We start from the raw sequence: 13,042 nt of genomic DNA on the forward strand, positions 1-13,042 counted from the left end.
GCTGAGTCAATAAACAGGAAGAGTGTGATTGTAGCAGCAGTCAGGGTGGCAACCTTGAGGTGAGGAGAGGAAATGGAATGGTCAGGACAGAGAGTATGAAGGTGGCAAGTGGGAGAGTTGGTAGAGAGGGGAGAAGAGTTTTAGGGTTTGCAGAAGGAGCAGGAAGTTTGGGATGGTCAGAGTTTGATAGAGCTGGGAGAAGGAATGAGAGGACCGGTGAATTGGACAGTTTAGGCAAAATGCCAGTTTGTTTCTAAATAAACAGCATGGGCAAAAACCACAAACAAAAATGGAACAGTTCTATTTGGAGAATGTCACTAATTTACAAATCCTACTAAAACAAATACACAACTAGAAAGGGCTTAAGATGGTGGATACCAGTACAGTTTTTGTTTTGCCGGTGATGCCCACCTCTCGTGTAAGGCCAGCATTTGCTAGTCATTTCAGAGTCAACCACATTGCAAAGAGTTTGGGGTCACAAGAGCTTGACTAGATGAGCATGGCAGATACTTATTTAAAGGGCACTAATGAACCAAACAGGTTTTATAAGTTTTGTATATTACAGTGATTACATGACCACCAAACTAGCTTTACATTCCAAATTTTGTTGAATTCAAATTTCACTATCAACCACTGTGGGATTTAAGTTCATGTCCCTTGAATATTAGAGACAAACAAAAAACTGCAGAGGCTGCAATCCGACGTAGATAAACAGAAGGCTAGAAGAACTCAGCAAGCCGGGCAGCATCTGGAGGAAAGGAACAGTCAATGTTTCGTTACCCTTCTTCAAGGCTTCAGTTATGGAATAGTATAGCATGGACAAGTTTGTGCCAAAGGGCCTGTTTCCATGCTGTATTACTCTATAACTCTGATAGAAATGTGTCTTTTAAACTTTGAAACTTTAATGGATTTTTTTCCCTTTGGTGACCTGTATACTGCAACAAGCAATAATATTTTGAGAATGTTGATACGTCAGATAGCTTTGCATCAGATGATTAAGTTTTAAGGTTTGACGTTTTACAGTCAGTTGCTATACAGTCAGGGCACACATGAACATTAAGACATGATTTAGCATGAGTTTATTCTATAATTTTAGTATACTGTGTAATAAAGCTTATAATTAGATGGAAGTAGAACTAAACATAAGCACAGTGGTCTTTCCACAATTTTTTTCAGCTATTAATTGTACTGTCATATTAGTAGTCAGAAAATAATGTTGCGCATATTAATCTTTATCTGATTTTGATATACATTGCACATGTAGGAAATTGTCTCCTAGGTTAACAGTTGACCATCTCTTAACCCTCCACTGTATTACAACACAGCCTGTCTGACATCTAATCCCAGATGAACTGAAATTTCTTTAATAGCTGTGTTGTGGGTAAATCATCACGTTACCTTTTTAATTTGACTGCTTATTGAGAAATGTGACAATCGAGTACAATATTTAAACTTTATTGCATGCAGCACCCTAAATAAGACCACTTAAATAAACAAATTAAGCCTCATGGATCAATTTGGTTATTACCCCATTTATGGTAGAATCTAGAGATAATGGGAACTGCAGATGCTGGAGAATCCGAGATAACAAAGTGTGGAGCTGGATGAACTCTGCAGGCCAAGCAAATGTCTTCCTAGGATGCTGCTTGGCCTGCTGTGTTTATCCAGCCCCACACTTTATTATGGTAGAATCTAACTATGATTCATCAACATGTCTGTCTCTGGAAATTTCAAAGTTTAAAAGACACATTTCTGTCAGAGTTATAGAGTAATACAGCATGGAAACAGGCCCTTTGGCACAAACTTGTCCATGCTATACTATTCCATAACTGAAGCCTTGAAGAAGGGTAACGAAACATTGACTGTTCCTTTCCTCCAGATGCTGCCCGGCTTGCCGAGTTCTTCTAGCCTTCTGTTTATCTACCTCGGATTACAGCATCTGCAGTTTTTTGTTTGTCTCTAATATTCAAGGGACATGAACTTAAATCCCACAGTGGTTGATAGTGAAATTTGAATTCAACAAAATTTGGAATGTAAAGCTAGTTTGGTGGTCATGTAATCACTGTAATATACAAAATGTATAAAACTTGTTTGGTTCATTAGTGCCCTTTAGATAAGGATCTGCCATGCTCATCTAGTCAAGCTCTTGTGACCCCAAACTCTTTGCAATGTGGTTGACTCTGAAATGACTAGCAAATGCTGGCCTTGCACAAGAGGTGGGCATCACTGGCAAAACAAAAACTGTACTGGTATCCACCATCTTAAGCCCTTTCTAGTTGTGTATTTGTTTTAGTAGGATTTGTAAATTAGTGACATTCTCCAAATAGAACTGTTCCATTTTTGTTTGTGGTTTTTGCCCATGCTGTTTATTTAGAAACAAACAGGCATTTTGCCTAAACTGTCCAATTCACTGGTCCTCTCATTCCTTCTCCCAGCTCTATCAAACTCTGACCATCCCAAACTTCCTGCTCCTTCTGCAAACCCTAAAACTCTTCCTCCCTCTCTACCAACTCTCCCACTTGCCACCTTCATACTCTCTGTCCTGACCATTCCATTTCCTCTCCTCACCTCAAGGTTGCCACCCTGACTGCTGCTACAATCACACTCTTCCTGTTTATTGACCCAGCAAGTGCGCCGTAGGTAGAAAGAACAAAATGTTTTTAGTATAAGTTAATAAGAGAATTTTTGGGCCAGCTAGGTTCAATGCAGCCAAAAGATTTCTAATGTAACAATTAGCCAGGAATCTAGTCCATCCTTGTTCTATGTTTGAAGGGAAAGTAATTTTCCTTTCAGATGTTTTGTTTTGCATACTGTCTTTGTAGGAGTACGAGTGATAAAGTCTGTACAATAATAAGTTACTAAGACATTTCATATTTAATTTGCTTTAATAAGTTACCACGGTACTCTTTTGTAAAATATTAAATATGAATTATTTTGCTTTAGTAAAAGTGGATCATTTTTGAAAATAATAAAATGACCAGTAATCCAGAGATACAGAAACTCTACCATTTTTTTCTTACTCAGAGATAGTAAGAACTGCCAATGCAGGAGTCCGAGATAAAACAGTGTGGAGCTAGAGGAGCACAGCAGGCCAGGCAGCATCAGAGGAGCAGAAAAGTTGACGTTTCAGGTTGAAACCCTTCTTCAGAAAAAAGAGTCATGACATGAAACATCAACTTTTCTGCTCCTCTGATGCTGCCTGGCCTGCTGTACTCCTCCGGCTCCATACTGTGTTACCACTTTTTTTTGAAATTTTCAATATTTAAAATGAAATCCATTTCTGCCATCTTTTCTATCAATATCTACCAAATTACAGTCGAGTCAGTATTAATTACAGCAGTAGATTGGCAGTAAATGGGAAATGCTGATGCATAAATGATTGGTAATTTTCCTTTATAACAGAAATACGTGAAATGCAGCCTACAGAGTGTCTTAACACCAATAAAATAATTACCTCAGTTAGTGGGTTCTGGTTTCAAGCTCCAGTCCAGAGACTAGCACACAAACATGACTGACATTCCAGTGCTGTACTGAGAGATGACCTAACTGTTGCAGGTAGTGTCTAGTGGATGTATTGAGAAACTGAGGTCCCATCGCCCTGCTGACATGCAACTAAACCATGACACTTCTAAAGAACAGTTGAGTTTTCCCAATGTGCAGATCAAATTTATTATTAAAGCTGCATTGTTAAAACAGTTTAATTGACATTGCACATTACATGGACATTGTCAAGCCCAAAATGCCTGCAGTGTATTTTCATGTTACAATAGTAACTATGTTTCAAAAGTAATTCATTGGCTAGAAATGCTGTGGGTATGAAAAGTGCTGTTTAGAGCAAGTTAGTTCTTACCAGCTGTGCTCGTGTAAGGTATTTCTTCCACCAAAGATAAGGCTGCATTGATGGAATGGTAGACAGGCCATAGTAGAAGTACATTAATACATGGATAAAACTGTTCAATGTTGGACCAAAGAAACCTGTAATGAAAGAAAGAGAGGAGCAAAGTAACTTGCATTACCTTTTGTCTAGAGCAAAAAATGCCCCAAGTACTTTACATGAGAAAATTGGAATCAGGCAAATGAATGAAAGAATTGAACAACAACCAAAAGCTTGTTGAATGTGATTGGTTTTAAAGAGGGCCTTTAAAATGGACATAGAGAGGCATTAGATATATGGAGAAACTTTGAATGTAAGGTTTTCGTAGTTGAAGGCTACCTGCCACCAATGAGCAAAAACATAGAATCATATTAGAAGGTCATTCAGCCCAACAAGTCTGTGCCAGCTTTAGAAAAGCTTATTCATTCCCCTGATAATTCTGCATTGTCCTATATGGTTCCTTTCTCATTTTCTTTCTTCCCTGTGAAGATTGCTATTAAGTTTGCTTCCACATTCTTTCAGGCAATGCATTTCTGATTTGTGTCAAATTCAAGTAGAATGATGCGGGCTATAATGAGAAATGTGGCAGAATCACGTAAGAAATCCAGTGAGGCTTATCTCAACATCAGGAGCAACTTTCTTTTTCCTCTAACTAGGTTCCAAGTTTTGAGATGAAATTCTCACTAAGCAGTGGCGAGTTGACTGTTAAGGGGAATATTGCTGGTTAATGATCTTAACTCTGTATCTCACCTTATTAGTAATCTGGTTCCTATCCTGTCACCCATGGCAAGCAAACTAGATGCTTGGGAGTTTTTTGTCATGGAAGACAGGGTACTACCAACTTAAGCTTGCGACTGCTCTTAAGAACCTGCATGCTGAACACCAGGCATCATTATTGTGGGACATGCTCCACATGTATCAGCGCGCTCCCCCCCACCCCGCCCCACACACACACCACACATTTTTCACCCACTTATATTAGCATCCAATGTGTGCCAGATTCTTAGGCAACTGTCTGTGTTGAGTTTCCCTTCAGGTTCATCCAGGTATTCTGTTTTCCTCCCACCATCCAAATATGTGCAGGTTATGTGGATTGGCAATGTTTTTAAAAAAATACCCTAGTGTGCAGGGATGTGCAAGTTGGGTAGGTTAGCCATGATAAAAGCCCCATATGGAATTTCAGGGATGGGATGGATCTAGGTGGAATGCTGTTCAGTGGGTCGGTGCAGATTCAATTTGCCAAATTGTCCCTTTCTGCACTATAGGGAATCTGTAACTCTGAGGTGTAAAAGAATAGATTAAAACATTAAAAACCAATTTCTGACAGAAATGATTCTTTACAGTCATGTGTGAAATTTATTGGGCTACCTAAACCAGCCCAAGTCTGATTGATAATTCTGTAGAGTGTTAAGTCAATACACTTTTACTTGGAGGAAGATGCAAGTACAGAATTCAAAAAGGTGATTGGTGAAGTTCTTACACAGATTGATTTAAGAAGCAAAGTGGTATTGGAGGATTTCGTGGATTTAAAAGTGGACAAATTCCCAGAGGAGTTGCATCCGAGGCTACTGTGGGAGATGTGAGAGGAAATTACAGGGGTCCCAACCCACATTTGTAAACTGTCTCTGGCACCTCCCCATGGCCAGAGGTCTGAAAAACAGCTATTGTGGTTCCACATTACAAGAAGAGTGGTAGAGATAGACCAGGGAAAGACAGACCAATGCATCTAACATCAGCAGTAGGATAACTACTGGGAAAAAGCAGTGAAGCAGCAAATTTATCCTCACCTAGAGAAGCTAGGTTTTATCAGGGATAGTCAGCATGGCTTTGTCAGAGGGAAGTCATGCCATTCATGGAATCTGATGGAACTTTTTTTGAGGAAGTGACCAAATGTTTAGATGAGGGTAATGCAGTTTATGTAGATTTCAGCAAAGCTTTTGACAAGGTCCCACAATGGAAACTGACAAGGTAGAAGCTTCCAGGGATCAAGGGTTACTTAGCACATTGGATCTGAAATTGGCTTAGTGACAGGTGATGGTAGAAGGTTGTCTGGAGCCTGGTACACAGTGGCATACCACAGGGATCAGTGCTGGATCCCATACTGTATATGATACATTAATGATGACAGAAGCAGTTGGTGATTGTCCCTTCTGTCACTTTTTCTGTGTTGACTTCATGACTGTGGCATTTAAAACAGTTGGGTTGTGCTCCAGCTTCTGATCAGTGGCCTTGATAAAGAGAGAGATGAGCAGCTATCTGTTGTTGGTGTTTAGGTCCTTAATCACAGGGTTCAACTCTAGGTCTCTTTTTATAAATTATACATATATGATGAAAAATGAAGTGATAAGTAAATTTGCAGGTGACAGCAAGATTGTCTGAGGGGTTAGCAGTGAAGAAGGAGGTCTCATGTTACATAGAACATAGAACATTACAGCACAGTACAGGCCCTTCGGCCCTCGATGTTGTGCCGACCTGTCGTACCAATCTCAAGCCCATCTAACCTACACTATTCCATGTACGTCCATATGCTTATCCAATGACGACTTAAATGCACCTAAAGTTGGCGAATTTACTACCGTTGCAGGCAAAGCGTTCCATTCCCTTACTACTCTCTGAGTAAAGAAACTACCTCTGACATCTAAAGGACGATACAAATGAATTGGTCAGATGGTAGATCAATGGCAGATGAAATTTAACCATGAAAAGTGAGGTTATGCACCTCCAAAGTAATAACAAGTCAAGGGACTACTCAATGAACTCAGGGTACTTGACTACATATATTTGAAGGCAACAATATAGGTTAAAATGGTGGTTAAGGTGGAAATGAGATGCTTGTTTTTATCAAATATGTCCCACAATATAAGAGCAGGGAGGTCATGTTGGACCTGTATAGAACCCTGGTTAGGTACCATGTGGCAGTTCTGGTCACCACACTATAGGAAGGATGTGATTGCACTGAAGGTGGTGCAATTAGATTCACCAGGATGTTGCCTGGAAAGGAACATTTCAGCTCTGAAGAGAGGCTGGATAAGCTGAAGTTGTTTTCATTGGAGGGGAAATGGTTGAGGGAGAACCTGATTGGGTGTATAGGGTTATGACAGGCATGCACAGGATGAGTTGTAAAAGGGTCAATAACATGAGGCATAACTTTAAGGACAAAGGCAGGAGGTTGAGTGGGGATTTGAGAAAAAAGTTTTCATCCAAAGTGTAGTGGATATCTGGAATGCAATTCCTGGAAAGACAGTTGAGGCAGGAAAACCTCAACCTTTTAAAAATTCCTCAGATGAGCACTTTAAGTGTCATAACATTCAAAGCTCTAGACTTAGTGTGGAAAAGTGGGACTAGTGTAGGCTGTAGTAATTTTTTGTAGTATCGATTTGGCGAGCCAAATTACTGTGTAATTCTATGATTTATATTACTTAGTATTTTACTTTTCTATCTATTGTGTGATCTCTACAATCAAAGTGATCCAGCTCTATTTTGATAGTGCGCAACCATTCAGCACGTGTTGATCAAGCTGACAACTGTTCCACAAGTCTAGTACTGTTACCCAAGTAAAGAAGAATCTCATGTCAGATGACCTAGTTCTGCTATTGCATAATATATACATGACCCATGTCCCTCCTTGATCGAACTGATTGAATCCATCAATGTGAACAAAGTCAAGCTACTTAACTCTTTTAAAAAATCCACACTTCCATGGAGACAATGTGTTTCTAATGAGAATAAATGAGCCCCTCAGTAACTAATTTGTTTCAAGTTAAACATATTTGTGGCCTCCGTGTAGAAATAGAGGATATATCGGTGTCCGTGAGTGACAGGGATGATGTAAGTATAGAAATCAGACATAAGGACTTTAATAAACTTAAAGAAATTGGCAGAGAAAGAGAGAAATTCTGACAGGTTTGGTTGAGTTAAAAGTAAACAAGTTTCCAGGGTCAGATGAAATGTATCCTAGGCATATTGAAAGAAGCAATGGAGGAAATAGCAGGGGCACGGGCAATAATTTTCAAATTCTCTCTGGCCAAAGGAGAGGTACTAGTGGATGCTGATGTGATGCCACTATTGAAGAAGGGAGCAAGGGATAAACCAGGAAACTACAGGCCAGTTGGTCTCCATAAGACCATAAGACATAGGAGTGGAAGTAAGGCCATTCGGCCCATCAAGTCCACTCCGCCATTTAAATCATGGCTGATAGGCATTTCAACACCACTTCCCTGCACTCTCCCCATAGCCCTTGATTCCTTTTGAGATCAAGAATTTGTCGACCTCTGCCTTGAAGGCATCCAATGTCCCGGCCTCCACTGCGCTCTGCGGCAATGAATTCCACAAGCCCACCACTCTCTGGCTGAAGAAATGTCGTCTCATTTCAGTTTTAAATTTACCCCCTCTAATTTTAAGGCTGTGCCCACGGGTCCTAGTGTCCCCGTCTAACGGAAACAACTTCCTAGCATCCACCCCTTCTAAACCATACATTATCTTGTAAGTTTCTATTAGATCTCCCCTCAACCTTCTAAACCCTAATGAGTACAATCCCAGGATCCTTAGCCGTTCATCATACATTAAACCTACCATTCCAGGGATCATCCGTGTGAATCTTCACTGGACACGCTCCAGGCCCAGTATGTCCTTCCTGAGGTGTGGGGCCCAAAATTGGACACAGTGTTCTAAATGGGGCCTAACTAGAGCTTTAAGGCCTCAGAAGCACATCGCCGCTTTCATATTCCAACCCTCTTGAAATAAACGACAACATTACATTCGCTTTCTTACTTATGGACTCTACTGCAAGTTAACCTTTAGAGAATCCTGGACCAACACTCCCAGATCCCTTTGTACTTCTGCTTTGCGAATTTTCTCACCATTTAGAAAATAGTCCATGCCTGTATTCTTTTTTCCAAAGTGCAAAACCTCACATTTACTCTCATTGAATTTCATCAACCCTTTCCTGGACCACTCTCCTAAACTGTCTAAATCTTTCTGCAGCTTCCCCACCTCCTCAGTACTACCTGCCTGTCCACCTATCTTTGTATCATCGGCAAACTTCGCCAGAATGCCCCCAGTCCCTTCATCCAGATCATTAATATATAAGGTGAACAGCTGCAGCCCCAACACTGAACCTTGCGGGACACCACTCGTCACCGGTTGCCATTCCGAAAAAGAGCCTTTTATCCCAACTCTCTGCCTTCTGTCAGACAGCCAATCCTCAATCCAAGCCAGTAGCTCACCTCGAACACCATGTGCCCTCACCTTGCTCAGCAGCCTCCCATGAGGCACCATATCAAAGGCCTTTTGGAAGTCTAGATAGATAACATCTACTGGGTTTCCCTGGTCTAACATACTTGTTACCTCTTCAGGTTTGTCAGGCATGACCACCCCTTACTGAATCCATGTTGACTTGTTCTAATCTGACCCTGCACTTCCAGGAATTTAGAAATCTCATCCTTGACAATGGATTCTAGAATTTTACCAACTACCGAGGTTAGGCTAATCGGCCTATAATTTTCCATCTTTTGCCTTGATCCTTTCTTAAACAAGGGGGTTACAGCAGCAATTTTCCAATCATCTGGGACTTTCCCTGACTCCAGTGACTTTTGAAAGATCATGACCAAAGCCTCCGCCATTTCCTCAGCCACCTCTCAGAAATCTAGGATGTAGCCCATCAGGGCCAGGAGATTTATCAATTTTTAGACCTTTTAGCTTTTCTAGCACTTTCTCTTTTGTAATGCCTACCATACTCAACTCTTCCCCCTGGTTCTCCCTAATTGTTGGCATACTACTCATGTCTTCCACTGTGAAGACTGACGCAAAGTACTTATTAAGTTCTTCAGCTATTTCCTTATCTCCCATCACAAGCCTTCCAGCATCAATTTGGAGCGGCCCAATATCTACTTTTGCCTCTTGTTTGTTTCTTATGCATTGAAAGAAGCTTTTACTATCATTTCTAATATTACTAGCTAGCCTACCTTCATATCTGATCCTCTCCTTCCTTATTGCTCTCTTTGTTATCCTTTGTTTGTTTTTGTAGTATTCGCAATCTTCTGGATTTCCCAGTGCTCTTGGCCACTTTATAGGCTGTCTCTTTTTCTTTGATATATTTCCTGACTTCCTTTGTCAGCCATGGCTGTCTAATACCACCCCGGATAATCTTCCTTTTCTTTGGGATGAACCTCTGTACTGTGTCCTCAATTATACCCAGAAACTCCTGCCACTGTTGGTCTACTGTCTTCCCCGCTCGGCTCTGCTTCCAGTCAATTTTCGTCAATTCCTCTCTCATGCCCCTGTAATTACCTTTATTTAACTGTAACACCATTACATCCAATTTTGCCTTCTCTCTTTCAAACTGCAGACTGAACTTTACCATATTATGATCGCTGCCTCCTAAGTGTTCCCTTACTTTAAGGTCTTTTATAAAGTCTGGCTCATTACATAGCACTAAGTCCAGAATAGCCTGCTCCCTTGTGGGCTCCAGCACAAGCTGTTCCAAAAAGCCATCCTGCAAACATTCCATGAATTCCCTTTCTTTGGATCCACCAGCAACATTATTCACCCAATCCACTTGCATATAGAAGTCCCCCATGATCACCGTGACCTTGCCTTTCTGACATGCCCTATCTATTTCTCGGTGCATCTTGCGCCCCAGTCCTGATCACTGTTAGGAGGTCTGTACATAACTCCCACTATAGTTTTTTTGCCTTTGTGGTTCCTCAATTCCACCCACACAGACTCCACATCTTCTGACCCTATGTCATTCAGTGCTATAGATTTAATTCCATTCTTAACTAACAAGGCAACCCCACCCCCTCTACCCACCTCCCTGTCATTTCGATATGTTGTGAATCCTTGGATGTTTAAATGTCAGTCCTGAACTCCCTGCAACCATGTCTCTATGATGCCTACCGCATCATAATCATTCAAGAGGATTTGCGCTATTAATTCATCTACTTTGTTGCGAATACTACAAGCATTTAGATGAAGTGCCTTAATGCTAACTTTCTTATCATTATGAGAGAGGTTGGAAATCCCAAGATGTCTTAAGCTATCCTTCCTTTTTGCTGTATTCCTAGTCTGCCTTGAGCTTAAATCCACCTGTACACATGCTATCCTGTTGCTTATCTTTCCATTTAACTCCATACTCCCTGTCTCTTTCACTTTCCCTTCCCCCCGACTCAGAAGTTTAAAGTCCTACTGACCGCCCTATTTATCCTTTTCGCTAGAACACTGGTTCCAGATCGGTTCAGGTGGAGACCGTCCCAATGGTACAGATTCTCCCCACCCCCCCCCCACCCTGTTCCAAAACTGATGTCAATTCCCCATGAAATTGAATCCCTCTTTCCCACACCAATCCCTTAGCCATGTGTTTACTTCCCTAACTTTCTTTTCCCTATACCAATTAGCACCTGGCTCAGGCAGTAATCTGGAGATTATGACCCTTGAGGACCTGTACTTCAATTTCTTTCCTAGTGCTTCATAATCCCTGAACAGGTCCTCTACCCTAGCTTTGCCTATGTTGTTAGTCCCAACGTGGACCACAACAACTGGATCCTCCCCGTCCCGCTCCAATATCCTTTCAACCTGGTCGGAGATGTCCCACACCCTGGCACTGAGCAAGCAACACACCACGCGAGACTCCCGATCCGGCTTGCATAGGATACTATCTGTCCCCTAATACTAGAATCCCCTATAACAACTACCTGTCTTTTTGCTCCCCCCTCTTGAATGGCCTTCTGCACCACGGTGCCGTGGTCAGCTGGCTCATCCTGTCCACAGTCCTTTCCCTCATCAGTACAGGGAGCAAGAATCTCATACCTGTTGGTCAAGATCAAGGGCTGAGGTTCCTGCACTCCTGAACTCTGAATCCCCCTACCTGCCTCACTTACAGTCACATCTTGTCCCTGAACACTTTCTGAATTTGAGTTATTTAATCTACCGGGTGTGACTGCCTCCTGAAACAAAGTGTCCAGATAACTCTCCCCATCCGGGATGTGCCACAGAGTTTGAAGCTCAGATTACAGATCATTTACTCTGATCCGGAGTTCTTCCAGCAACCAACACTTGCTGCAGATGTGGTCACTGCAATTCACAATGGGATCAGCCAGCTCCCATGTCATAGAGCTACAGCACCTCACCTGTCCAGCCATTACTACTTATTTCGTTAACTTTTACAATTTATGTAATAAATGCTTTCTAGTACTTCTCTGCTACACTCTTTTTCAATTAAGCAATTAAACTTTTAACCAATTACACAATACACAAGGATATAAATTGAAAAGCCTTACCTTAACGACACATAAGAGTCCTTCTCGGTTAGAGCTCCCGCTCTTTCTGCTGCTGGAACAGGAATGGAGGGCACCGCCAGTCAAGGTAGGTATTTGCTAATCTTTAAAGCAGAGACTCACCTGTAGGCCTCTGATTGACGCTCCTGCTCTTCCTGCTGCGAGTCTGTGGACTTTTAATTAGGTTAGAGGAGGAGGGAGGGAGGCCCTACTGTGTAGGACCTGGGGCTTCGAGGTAAATGTTTAAATAACGGTCACTTACCTTCCCAACTGCCTCCCTGCTCAGTCTTCACTTCTGCCCAGCACCCGCTGCTCTCTGTTGAAGTCTCACCTCAGTGTTGGGGAGGATATTGGAACTCTAGTTCAAGTCTCACCTGCTCCAGAGGTTCATGATAAAACCTCTGAACAGGTTGATTAAAAATATTTGATATCAATCAAGAACATCAGCATGTTACTGACAGCAAATGTAAGAGCCAGTGGGATTCAAGGGAATTTGGCTAAGTAGATTCCAAATTGATAGAGTGACAGATTAAATTCCATTTGCCACTGACCAACCAATCTAGATAAATGTGAGGTGATGTGCTTAGTTAAGAAAAACAAGGCAACAGAATACATTATGAAAAGTAGAATCCTAGGAAGCACAAAGTACGAGAGAGACTTTGATGTGCACGTCCACTGTTCCTTCAAAATAGCGGGACAACTAGATAAAGTAGTTATAAAAATATATGGGATACTTGCCTTTATTTGCCAAGGCATATGTTTTCAGAGAAGGGATGAGATGTTGGAACTGTTTCAAGTATGGTTAAGTCACTCCTAGAGTACTGTATGCTCTGGTGGAATCCACATTGAAGGAGGGATTTAATTGAGCTAGAGAGTATGCAGAAGAGATTTCCCA

General features: G+C 41.5%; 1 protein-coding gene across 5 annotated transcripts in view; it reads right to left on the minus strand.

Moving 5' to 3' along the window:
• elovl2 (ELOVL fatty acid elongase 2) overlaps positions 1-13,042 on the minus strand; it is a 203,096-nt gene that overhangs the window by 51,332 nt on the left and 138,722 nt on the right. For all 5 annotated transcript variants that reach the window (XM_059653689.1, XM_048522824.2, XM_048522814.2 and 2 more), the window contains one exon: positions 3,851-3,975. In XM_059653689.1, coding sequence (XP_059509672.1) covers positions 3,851-3,975 — 125 coding nt within the window. The remainder of the gene's footprint in view (positions 1-3,850; positions 3,976-13,042) is intronic.

Source organism: Stegostoma tigrinum, chromosome 2, assembly GCF_030684315.1.
Source record: "Stegostoma tigrinum isolate sSteTig4 chromosome 2, sSteTig4.hap1, whole genome shotgun sequence".
NCBI classification, from domain to species: Eukaryota; Metazoa; Chordata; class Chondrichthyes; order Orectolobiformes; family Stegostomatidae; genus Stegostoma; species Stegostoma tigrinum.